Source organism: Andrena cerasifolii, chromosome 6 (assembly GCF_050908995.1).
Source record: "Andrena cerasifolii isolate SP2316 chromosome 6, iyAndCera1_principal, whole genome shotgun sequence".
Taxonomy (NCBI): domain Eukaryota; kingdom Metazoa; phylum Arthropoda; class Insecta; order Hymenoptera; family Andrenidae; genus Andrena; species Andrena cerasifolii.
In genome coordinates, this window is record NC_135123.1 from 17,583,302 (window position 1) to 17,596,382 (window position 13,081).

Sequence of the window (13,081 nt, forward strand, 5' to 3'; positions counted from 1 at the left end):
GAGGGCCGGACTAAGTCTGAAAATATCAGATGGAAGCTTCTAAAACGATGGCACGCCTCTGTTCTCTCGATCGGCAGACGAAGGTTTTAATCAGCCGCCTACGAGCTGCTCTTCCGGCGCAGGTCCGGCGCGCCGCCCCGTGCCGATCGGCCAGAATGAAGAGAGAGTCGTTGAAGGTAGCCGGTCATCGGCGAGGATTGGAAAAACGCGTCTGTGTTGCAGGATAACTCGCCGATTCGCGAGCGCTTGCGCGTGCTGCGGTACATATATAGGAGAGCGGTTGCCGCTCGAGGCGACACATTGCGTCCTCGAGTACATCCTTCGTCTGCTTTCTGGAACCACTGACGTGCCAGACATTGCTTCGACACCCCCGATCCATCGCAGATTCGAGGTGACACGTGCCGCTGCTCCGCCAGCACCGATATCGAGCCGCAACCACAGATCCTCGTCTTTCTCTCAACTTCTCCTCAACATCCGCTGGTGCAGAGGGTGATCTCGAAGCTACAGTGGGACAGCAGAGGATTCGATCGAGAGGAAAAGAAGCGTGGAGGCGCGGATGCAATAACTCGACCCGAGCAGACTTCTTCTGACCAGCCACATCTTCCATCAGAGATCCGATAGATGGGCAACGGAGTGATACCGCTGGTGATGGTAGCCATGGTGCCGATCATCGCGGGCACCATCGGCCAGCGTGCCGTCAGCAAACGAAACGCGGCACCGAGCCTCGACTACCCCGACTACTCGACCAAGTACGACGAGTATCCGGTGAGTAATTCAGAGTATCCGCCCATCGAACACGATCGGGCCTAGATTCCGTGCTACATAAATGTCACGCGGTGGTGAACTCGCGCGTACCGTGTTACGTTACGTGAAACGCGGCTAGAGATTAAGTTACACCGAGGTGGGCGTGGAGACGCGCGAGACCGCCGAGGGGTTGCTTCTACGCTTTTCCCCAATTTCGTCTGTCTCGCAACTTCGTTCCTTCGCAGATCCCGCGCCCGGCAGGCTTGATCCTTCCGTTCGATTCTAGTTCGCAGCGAATCAAGCACGCCTCGATTCCTCCGCCGCTCGCAATTAACTAGGCTCCGCAAGTTCGCTCGCAAACTTTCCCGCGAGCAGTCAAAGGACGCCAAAGGACTCACCGGGTGTGTCTGACGGCTTCGAAAGAGGCTAGCCTCGTGGCGCGCTACTCCGACTCGCGATCAACAAGTAGATTACGCACTTCCACTGGGCAGCATCGCGGAAACGCGCTTTCGGATCAGAGCAGAATCCTCCTGTTTTAGAGGGGAATATTTAGTCACCCGACGCTCAAGTATTTCTCCACGAGGATAATCCCGTTGCGTCGCCGAGCTCAACGATCGCGTGAAAACGGGGGACGAGAAAAAAGAGCTACGAGTGAATTTCAGAAGCTCGTTTTATCCCACGGTATCGGTTTCGCAAAGGGTCCGCCGGGGAATTGATTTCGCGGTATTTCCCAGTGGCTGTACCGAATCCCAGAAAGACGCACTCATCTTTTCTTCTCTGTCGCCGCTGTTGCTAGGAGAGCGGCGATAGGCGACGGGAAGCCCAAAAAGAAAAGCACGCTGCGAGTTTGCCCCGAGAAGGTTCAAGGAAGAATTAATTATTTCTCGGTAGGTATGTCTGACTAGGCCGCCCCGTCGAGCAAAAGATGACGACGCGATCTCAAAGTTCATTAGCAGTCATTATCAACTAAAATAGCAACGCGTTAAAAACGCCTCTGAAGCGGCGCGGCGAAACAACCTCCATTGTCGCGATAATAAAGCATCGATCGCCGTGGATCGGACCAATCCCGAAGGAACCGAGAGTATCTGGCCTTTCATTTCTCAATCCCCGATAAAAATGTCTACAGTTTCCGTGCTGTAATCGCATGGAAGAATATAGAATATCCCGTTCCAGGTTGACGTTATTAATACGCCCCCTTCCGTTTCCCGCCAACGCTCTCTCGTATCCTTTCTGGCTTTCGCCAGCAACTTCATTCTTCTCGAATTTCTCTATTACACCAGATACCTACTCGCGATCCTAGCGATACTAGCGAGCTCGCCTTTGTTTTCCAGCAAATGAGCGCGTAAGCTGAGAATAGCCGGTCCTCTCGTTCGCTTTTTCGTTCCTCGTCTTTCGACGCGCGATAACGAACGGTGATAAAGGCGACGGGGCGAGATCGGCGGTGCTTCGTTTCCGTTTACTTGGAACTTGCAATTAGAATTTTTGCAACGCTGACATTTCGACATTCGGGCCAGCGATTCATCGAGCGCGCTCTCGCCTGTTGCGCGGCATTTCGACCCACGTCTCGGCTTACGACCCGGGGACTGTCATCCGAATCACCTGCGAAAATGAAATCACGACGTTCGCGACTTGACAAGGTACAAGCGCGGGCCTACACCTCGGCGATGGCTGATTAATTCTGCTCGGAATGCTCGGCAGCGAGTTAACAAGGTTATTAACGAAGTTGTCACGGTACGACAGCAGCTCGTCTATTTCTATAACAATCCTACGGGGTTCGAGGGACTGGTACGAATACGGTGCGCTTATCGCGTCGAGACTTTTGAAACTTTGGAAACGGCAGGTTTTCGGTAACGAGAGACTCCGAGGCGCCGAGGAAACGAAATACTCCAAAAGAGAATGGAATTAATTGGGTCGCGAGTTTGAAAGAAAAGCTGTTTGACGAGCAACGTTAACGAGGAGCGATACGAGACGCGGCGGTTAGGGTTGATAACGAATCTGCCAGAAGAGGGTAGAACCTCGCGAACGTTGCGAGTGGACGAAGGAGGAGGACATCGGGCACTGAAAGTATAACGAATCCTACATTGCTCGATCGTTAGCTAAAAGGGTGCACTGGTTGAAACGAGTACCGTGCGCAACGGCTGCAAGAAAATCTTGTTTCTGGATCTCAGGATCCAAGAAACAGAACGAACGCAATTAACACAATTAACGGGGAGTTCCTTGAAAGACGAACGCTCGACGGTAACGATAACAAGAATGCTGGACAGTTTTGAAATATCCCCTTTGCATTAAACTTGCTTGCCTATCCATTGTTCCCATAACGAGATACTTTGCCGTTTGTCCTGGGCGAATCGGTGCTCGGTGCAGCGCCCGACGATCGATCGATCGCGATCTTCCATCTAGCCGCTCCATTTCAAATTAGAAAGTTATAATTGCCGAGAGAACGAATCCGCAGGGCAGCGAACTGCTACGGAATAGGAGCGACGTCGCGCGGATTTCGACAACTTATTAATTAACCGCGTCACGCGGCAATCGCTGGATCGCTGGATCGCTGGATCGATAGAACGATTAGCACCGAGCGCGGGCCATTTTCGTCGCGCACCAGCCGTCCTCCAGTCGATCCCGATTAATAATCCTCCGCTTGACAGCTCGTTTTCGTCCCGCGTCCCCTGTTCGGGCAAAGTGGAAACTGTCTGGCGATTCAACGCCTGGAAATTAACAGTCCTCGAAACTAAGTAATTCAGATTCAGACTCGCCCCCGCGGTACCGGCAGTTAATTAACGCATTGTTTCCACCTGCGCTAATCACGTCTCTGTTTCGCCGGACGAAATAAGACGCGAGCTCGCTCCTAATTAATCACCAATTAATCCTGCGAGTATCCTCGGCGACTTCTTGCTCCGACCGGGAGACGTCGACCTCCTTTTAGATCGTTCCAGGAACTTTCTATTTCCCGGTCCATTATTCGCTAACGATGCAATTCCTTCTGCCAGCTCCCCGAATAAACGAACAATAATCTCGCGATCCGCGCGACGGAGCTATGCATTATACATCGTACGCGCACGGACATACATTCCCGGTTGCTCGAAGCGGCATGAATGTTTCTCGATGATTCGCGACCCGATGGAAATTGCATCCTTTGACGCAACAATCGTCCCGGGGTAACGCAGTTTGCTCGCGTCCGTCCCCCGGGTTACATATTTTCCAGCGATCCCAGTGACAGATGGAATCGAACGTAAACGCAATTGGAGAGCGTGCCTCGTTCCCTGCCCCGCGATGGCTGGCCAGATTCCCGTTCGTTAACTTTCCAGTCGCATCGGCTCGTACGATATCTCGTCGTTTACTAGCTCTTTCATCAGCCACCCTGCGCCCTCGGCCGCCGAGCACCACCCAACTATTCGTCTTCGTTAAGGAGCTAATAAGGTCGCGCCGTGAGTCCCTGTGACGTCGTTATGACGAGAACGATCTTCTCTTCGCCTACCGCTCCCTTTATTGAACTGTTTACGCGCCGGCGACTCAACGGGCCTCCTGCAATTTCCAAAATCTATTACAGCTATTGTACAGCTATTATATTAATCTCGTGGGTACCGAGGGCTTCGATCTGCATCCAATTGTACCGGAGCGCGGGACATTGCCCAACGAAAAGCGCCGAATCGCGAGGGGGCGAGGGGGCGAGGTAAGACACCAACTGAATTTCTGGCGTTGAAGTCTCTGGCAAAGTGTCGCACCGAGGCCGGCCAGGGTAGTCGATTTCGACCTGCAAGCCCGATTACACATCCAGACCTCGATGCGTTGGCGGCTACGCTGCTTCGCGAGTCTTGTGACTTCCTCGAAAGACGCGCCACTGATCGATTGAGAGGAGAAGAAGGAATCAAGAGGGAAGGGTGAATCGGAGCGGCAAAAAGTATGTTTGCCGAGAGAATTAGATCGAGCAAAGGGACGGTATCTGTTGGTAGGGATTACGCGGCGCGTAATCAGCCAAAGGGCTGATCGGCTAACTCGCCCGACTCGCTACGTGACAGCCGGGGACTCCGCTCCGGAGAACAAGGATCGCGATGGTGGAGGATCGATGGGATATCTCGCCCACCTTTTCGTCGCCGCCAAGTTCGCGGTAATAGCTTTTATGTCTCGACCAATAAAAACTAGCGCGCCGTGAGTCGGCGAGGCTTTAATCATCGCCGAATCGATTCGTCTCGGCGACGACGCATTATTTGCAGAAGTGGAGGATCCAACGATGATTGAATATTTCGCCGAACCGCTCGGACGTCACCGAGCAACCTCTGCCAGGCCGACGGTGCGATCAACGCTTCCCTCTATTTGCGATCCAGACTATGACTGGGCGAAACGCTTCGAGGACGTAAACAAATGCATTATTATCTATTTCCAGCGGTCAACTAAGGAACTCTTGCCTCGGGGATCGCTGCTTCTAACATCTGTGATTAGGTCTTAGGGCTCGGACTGTTTTCTTTGTTTTTATTTATTTTATTTTATGTCATTTTATGTTTTTGTTATATTTGCTTTATCTTTGTACTAATTTGCTATATACTTTGTATCTAAAGGGTTCTCCCGTTAATTTAATAATAATATTAATAATCTTGCGCTTGCCCCTTAAGCACCTGCCACGTGCAACGGCTGGCCCTTCGCTTCTCCGAACTTTTTAATAACGGCGAACGCAAATACATAACAGCGATATCGACGGAAAATCGCCGAGGATTAAGTCGCTGCTCTCCGTTTTACGTGGCCGAATCGATACGCGCAAACGGTTCCATCGATTCATCGTGCAGCGAGCTCGCCGGTCCATAAATTCTCCCTCGATTACGCCCACGCTTTTCGTCTTTTCTGCGCGGCTACTCTTTCTCAACGCGCAGGCACTTGTGTCCAGGAGCATCTGTCTAGCGGCCAGAAAAATGGGAAAACTTTGCTCCGTTTCCTCCTGCAGATTGCACGCCGAATAACTTTCCCCTCGCGCGATTACTCAAATGCCTGCTCGTTATTGTAATAGTGGGACTTGCTTTCGAATCCGACGGCGGTAAATGGGAGGATGCTTTGTGATCGAAGACGAAGGAGATAACGCCGTTGGTTTTACGGAGCCTTAAATATAGGACAGCGTTGTCGAATCGAGTCGGTGGTTAGGTAGAAGGTTGAGTTACCGTTTTCTCGGTGGATATGCGAGTAGAATAGAGGTGGGAGTAAGGAGTAATCGGTGGAACGCTTCTCCCTTCTCGGCCTGCACGAGGGAACGATACCGCCGAAGGCCTCCGCTTTGAAATGAATACCAAAGACGCGAATGCTCGGGAGATTAACGAAAGGGCGACGCGTGGGCCACGCGCAATTAACGAGCACATCCGAGCGGTTATATTCCCCCAGAACGGCCGCGGAAGCTGTTTCTGGTTTCCTCTACTCATTCAATTTCCCCTGGCGTGAAAATTTCCACGACGTACCGGCAAATTCGATCGCCCCCTGGCCCGCGTTTTCGACCGTGGGCCAAGAATTGCCGCGCAAGTACGTGCAAGGAAAATCTACTTTCCACGACTGCTGTTAGAGACAGAGGAAGGTTCCCCGCGAGGGAAGTGCAAATGGAGCACGGCACAATCAATTTGGCGACGTTATCTACCTCCCCTCGAACGACTACGCGTCGAGCTAAACTCAATTTACGAACGTGTTCTGCCGCCAGTACGGCAAAAGTGAAACGGGAAAGCGCGCGCGTAACAAGCGTAAAACCCATAGACGCAACATTTATCGTAACGAGGAATTACTCTCTCGTTCCTCGCGGGCTACGCGGCCCATTAACTTCCCTTCGCTCTGGACGAGTGTACGTGCTCTTCCGTTCTTCCCCCATCGTCCCTTCACTTGTATTATTTTTATTATTCCGGCTTCTAATAACCATCGGCCGCGTTTCAGCCGACGTTCCATTAGCGTTGCCGTATGTGACGCGGATTCATCGGGATCGTGGCGCGACGGGATCGATCAGCAGCCGCTGGATAGATAAATCGATTAATTTACGGGTGTTTGTTCTCCGCGTGACGTCCGCGGCATACTAAAATTAGCGGCAAAGAAATTGGCTGGAATCAGCGTTTATCACGATTATTGTTCGCCGATACGCGACGCGCTCTAACGATCGCGATACTCGAAACGCTCGTCATTGAGTACGCGCGAGTCGTAGCGTGACGCGAGGCCAAATTAAATCCGTTCTGCGCGCAACGAATGGCCGCGTAATTATCGCACCAGCTCGCGTTTCGCCGCGACGCGACGTAACGCGGGTAAATTGCAGGCTCGCCGGTGGGCGGCATTCCTATTGCCGATCGCGAAATAATTCCATCTTACGACGATCGCTGGCGTCGCACTCGTGCTTACGCTGAAAGGAGAATCGTGGACTCCTCGGCTGCTCGGGGGTTGCAGCAGAGATTTGCTCGGATGCTTCTGGGGAGAAGAAATGACCGATGGGACGTCGGCCATTGACGCACCGTCACGATTCAATTATCGATAAACGAAAAACCGTGGACACGTCCCCAGGCGTTTACGATTTAATTATTGATAAGGGCCCGACGACGCGATAGCGCGATACCGCGTTCTACCCAGCCGCTGCAAGAACAATGCTCCATTCGATGTAGCTAACGGTTTTAAAGTCACTCCCGCTCGACGAGTATCGGTTTTAATTAAGCTCTACGTGCGCGGATCGTTCGACGCGCTTATGGATTCCCTTGGAAATCGAAGGGACTCGTAGCCCGGGGGATAGACTCCTTTGTAGCCAAGGATTACACGTGTCGTCTCTCCGCTGGTCCCCCAAGTTCTTTCTCCGGAGTGGCTATCGAGCTCCCCCGTGGCCATTTACATCCGCGTTACGCCGTTTCTCCTCCGGCCCGCGGCATTGTCTCACGGCCGAGACGAGCGCGGAGCGCTAATTCGCCAGTGAATAGCGCAATTAAGCGCAGCCTCGACAATCGCCTCCCTTATTTTCATCGGTGGATCGCCGCTCGACGCAATTACGGAGATCCTGTGTGGGCTTTACTAATCCGAGAACTTTCCTACACTTGTATAATGCGCTTGTGCTACCGCATCTTCAACGCGCTTCTGTCATTTGGTCTCCGAAAACAGCCAGGAATAGAATTGTTCTGGAAGGGGTGCAACATCGTTTTCTGCGTTTCCTGGCTTTTAAATTGGACGAACCCTTACTGCGTTTTGATTAAGCGTAGGAGGATAGTAGCGGACTTATCTTTCCTATTCAAAATTATCAGTGGCATGGTGCGTAGCCCTCGCGTAGTTGGTTTAATTAATTTTAATGTCCCTAGAAGGCCCACCAGACAAGCCGAACTATTTAGTCCGCCTCTCTACGCTTCCAGGTTTGGGGATACTGACCCGTTTCACAGGATATCTAACCTGGCGAACCACTTTAGATCCAAGATTGATCTCTTCCACGGATCACTTGCTGCGTTCAAAGCTAGCGTTTACAGAGCGACTTCGTCTAATGTTATATAGGACATACGTCACGTTATATTCTTATATTTCTGTTTATTTTGTGACGTCTCTTTTGTCGCATTTGGGTGCTGCAACAATGCGTCTCTACTCGGGTCTTTCGTATCTTCTTTTTGTTTAAATGGGTATCTGCCCGTTCATGCGTGTAAATAAATAAATAAATTACCACGAACGGCCTCTCCCGCGAATTAAAGCTGAGCAGCCCGCTCGAGGACGGCCGAGCAGTTTCGCGAGCCACTCGTTGCATCCCCAGCAGGCATTATCGAAACTTCTCCCCCGATTGGATGCGTCCCACCAATTTCGAGAAAGGATTCCGCCAGCTTCGCGGCTTTCCCCGATTGATCGACGCCGATTTTCGGAAACCGCAACGTATCGGGTCTCCCGCGAGATTAAAATTGCATCCTCGCTGCCGGCGCTCGGTTGAGCCACTTCGGTGGCCTGGTCTGCGAACTTTCGCTAGTTCGAAGGGGGCGGTGAGTTTTAAACGCCCTGCCGCGTGTGTATCTAGCCCCGAGGGAGTTTAATCCCGGAGGGTGCGGTGTTTGGACCGAGATCGTCTTTCAGAGATACTTCCACTTCTCTTGCGTTCCATGGGGCTGAAGTCGAGCAATTTTGCTTGATCGAGGTGCGTCTTTCACGTCACCGATCTTTAGGCAAGAATAACAGTCATCCATTTTCAGCTGACGCGTGGCTGGATTCGTTCAAGCCCGCTTCGTAGCGGGACAGCGAGCAGATGGATCGTGCTCGATGCTTTGAGAATTTTTCAGAAAGCTCGGCAAGGTCGAGCCGCGAGAGTAGTTAACGCGACGGAAGGCGGATTCGCGCGTATCAGTTTGACGACAGCTCGGTGCCGTCGGTGCGAACGGTCCCTTCGCTTCAGTGTCAGTAACTGAGACACGCGTATGTACGACGAGAGAGGGGACGGGAGTAACGATGGGACCATTGACGGCACATCCTTTCCACGCCCCACAGTGGAATTCGCCGGTTATAGCCAGACCACAGGCTAATCCAACTAAATTAATCTCGCCGAACCGTCCGCGGGACGTTCCTATATCATTCAAAATCCCCGACAAATTACCCTCGACATTTAATAGAATCGCCCACGCTTTGTCCTGGATAAGCGACCGGCTAATGGGATGCCGGTCGTTAACGATTAATGCTTCATCGAGCTTCGAATTTTTCAGGACGAGCCGCGCGTATATTTCCCTGCCGAGTAGCGAGACTTTCTTTGCCAAGGCACGAGACATCGCTTTCGTAAATCCCAAAGAGCGCGGCTGCGCGAAATTTCAAGCGGCAGTGACGAATGTCCAGAGACTCGATAAATCTCGTAGCTTGTCGGCGGATTTGTTGCCTCCGACGTTTTCAGAGACAAGCGGAATACCTTCCGTGGCGGGCGCAGCCCTTCCTTCGACAGTCCCAACGTAATCCCTCGTCGTCGTTACACGGCGTTGCTTCTTTAATTGCTTTGCAGATTTTTAATTGCTTCCTGTTCCCTCGGGGCTACTTTCGCGTCGTCCTCCGCTTCTACCCGACTTACCCCCCCGAGTAGCGTTCGCGGATGGAAATCGAATTAAACTCTTCCCGAAAGTTTCCCCTAAAAGAGGAGCCTAGCCACCCACGAGAGCGCGAAAAGATCGATCCGTCTTACGGCCACCGTTTAATGAATCACGCTGCTAAATCACAGCTGACTGTTTTCTCGGGAAATCCCGGCTCCGGGAAACGCGGTTACGCATCTACGAGCAACGTCCTGTTGGCTGATTTCGCACCCGCCCACGCGTTCATCGAAAATCTTCGTCGAAGCCCGGATTGAAGGGTGACAGGGCCAGCGATAAATGTAAACGAAGCCAATTCGTAACGAGATCTGTCCGTTTCATCGTCACGTACCGGTCGCCGGGGCTTCCTAAATCTCTACCGCGTCCAGCGGTTGCTACGTAGCGTGCACGCGCAATTAATTCGCACGAAAGCAAGGCTGCTTCGAAGGAGGAAATACGTTATTGAACTGGAATTTCCCGTGGGAAGGCTAGTCACGGAGAATTCGACGTCGCCTCCTTCTGAAACGTTACGCGTCGCGCGGCTGCGAAATTCAGCATTGCGACGCTTAAACGGAGGAGCAAGCTCGACGGCCGATATTGTATTTCATTAGTTGCGCCTGGAACGGCAGGGAACTCGCGCGCAGGAGAACAGCCTGGTTTATTGGCCGGGCAATCTCTTTTATGTTTTCGCGAATAGGGCAATAATCTCGGTTTCTATGAAACGTCACGGGGAAATAAAAGCTGGCCCCGCGAATCCTCTGGGAAATCGGCCGAGACGAATAACAGAAAAAGGAAAGGGTCAGTCGGTTCTGTTGTTTGCCCTCCGCTGGCCAGCTTATTTGTCCCTGCGACATTTTCCCAGGGAAATCAGAGTTTACCGAGCAATGTTTTCCCCGGAAAATGGGAGCTGAACAGCGGCCACCTTCGATCCACGGGCCCTTCTACCCTTCGAAGGCCTGGATCCGAAGAACCCACTGGCGGTTTCATAAAAAGCAGCTGCCTCGATCGACGTGGCAGCTAAGCGATCCGCGTCCCAACAAATTGGCTAACTAATTCGAAGCGCGCACGGCTTATGAACGCGGTAATTAGATCCGCGACGAGTTCGCGACAACTTATGAAGAGCCTGGAGCTACGCGATGGGATAATCGAGTGGAATCCTTCGGTAAACGGATCGCTGGATCGTTCCCGCAACTTTGCCGTGCCTCGGAAAGCCGCGCAACCTGCTTTTCGGTTGATTTTCTCCATGTTCGAGCGATCGCCGCTTATCCGAATCTCGCGCGGAGGTACGGCAGAGTAAGTAGAGTTGTTCTTACTCACCGAACGATCGATGATCCGTCACGCGCGTCAAGGAGGATCGATCGGTGATGATAGATGGACGACGATTACTTAGGCGAGCCCCTGGCTCCTCCGATATCGCCGCCTGCAATAAAGGAATCGTTTCGATTTATAAAAGCCATTTATATTCTGTGCGACGGCAAAGAGTTGCAAACGGCTGGGCTGCATCCAGGACCGCAGAAGAAAAATTCATTTCTCTCGATTAGCGGGTTAAAGAGATTAGCCTGTGACAAGCCTGTAACGGATTACGAGCTGACTTTTCTTTATTCCGTCGAGATAAGAGAAAGCACTTCGTTGGAAAAACGAGCAGCGAGAGCGAGCTCGTCTCCGTCGCAGAATATGATTTATCGCGGGGAAGATGCCCGCGTCGCGTCGGAACGGGGGCGGGAAGCTTGTTCCTTTCGCGCGACCGAGCATTCCTCAGGGTTTCTCGGAATCTCGGCATCTCGGCTCGTGGATCGTGGATCGGGGGGAGGGTCCACGAGTCGGCTGCTCGCGGGAGAACGTTTATCGGCGCCGTGCCAAATTCCCCGCGAACCTGCCAGAGAATCTGCTCGCGGCCCGGAGGGCTCGAGGGCTCGAGGATCCAGGGCAGTTAAAACTCCGCGCGGCAATTATCCTCGAGTCTAATTAATTTTAATTGGCGTAAACATTAAATATCGGGTGGGAAGGGAAGCGAGAGAGCGATGGGAACGAGCAGGGTAATAATGGGGCCACCCTGCGCGACCCTGCACCGCACAGCCTAACGCCGCATCGCGCCATTCAATCAATTATCGCGTAAATCCTGCGTACGTGTAATTACCGCGGCGTCGTGAATGACGCAAGTCACGACCCCGTCCTTTATTATTACACTTGCTCTGCCGCGCGGTACGATGAGATTCGTTTGGCCCGCAGGTGGTGGTGCCGAAGAGGGCGGCCCTTTTGTTCGACCAGCTGATGGTCGCGTTGCAGAAGGTGGTTGACAATCAGGGCAAAGGAGAACTCGGAGACAGCAGACCGTTCACGAGGTCCTCGGGACCCCACCTGCAAGCTGACCTGAGCAACTCGCAGATCGTTCCCTCGGCGGACGAGCAAACGGTGAGTCGTCAACGGCTAAGTGCCTAGACTCCTAGAGCCCTGGGATTATCGCGTGCTGCCTCGCAGGATCTCAGGATCTCCGGCTTTCGCCAAATAAATACGTTCGGTTTGCTTCAGATGGACTTGCAGCGACGCGGGCAGTCGAAAGGACGGGTGTACTGGCGTTGTTACTTCAACGCGGTCACGTGCTTCAAGAGAAAGTGATAACGACCCAATCTCACCCTCGATCTTCGAAACCCGACTCGACCACTTCGCGTCACCACGCCTCCTCGATCAGCCGACCAGCTACACGCCCGAGGTCCCTCGCGCGCTCCTCCCGATCGGCACACAGACAAATAAATCGCCAAACCAAGGCAAACTAGGTCCCAAGTCCAAAGACGATTCTGCCTTTCCCAAAGAGTCGGGATCTATCCACTTCTCTCTCCTCCTCCTCCTCCCCCTAACGCCTGTCTCTTTAACGCGCTGCCCTACTCCCCCCTAAGCATCGACGACCGCGAGAGCAACGGATATACGAGTTCATTGTGTCAACTATTTGTTCCTCTGGCTTATAACACGATCGGCATAGAAATATCGATTAAACGTACCTAGTCAAGGCGTATCAAGCAAGTCGAAAGCTCATGTGGTGGTTCAATTGGTTTCTAAATTCAAGCGATCCCCCGTTTGCGTCTCAACAACATCCCAATCATCGGACTCCCCGAATCCATCCTTCCCCGAATCCTCGATCGCATTCGCGTAGAAGGTAAGTCCGTCGAGTCAACGTTCTTCCTTGCGAGAACGAGGCGATACTTTAAGTCGATGCGCTCCCGCGACCGAACGATGTAACCGACCTTATCGTTTGTCTTTCAGATCATCTCGTTGCGTTGACGATGCCCGACACAAGGCTAGTCTTGGTATTATTATATCGAATAAAGTGATTATTCAGATTA

At 52.5% G+C, this 13,081-nt stretch overlaps 2 protein-coding genes across 2 annotated transcripts in view; one reads left to right on the plus strand and one right to left on the minus strand.

Moving 5' to 3' along the window:
* The window catches only part of LOC143370134 (prohormone-1), a 61,283-nt gene that overhangs the window by 18,197 nt on the left and 30,005 nt on the right, over positions 1 to 13,081 (minus strand). The gene's annotated exons all lie outside the window — the stretch shown is intronic.
* Positions 314 to 13,069, plus strand: LOC143370133 (uncharacterized). Its single transcript, XM_076814807.1, has 3 exons — positions 314 to 765; positions 11,973 to 12,155; positions 12,273 to 13,069. Exons 1-3 carry the CDS (start codon positions 622 to 624, stop codon positions 12,357 to 12,359), a joined length of 414 nt encoding a protein of 137 aa, XP_076670922.1. The 5' UTR covers positions 314 to 621; the 3' UTR covers positions 12,360 to 13,069.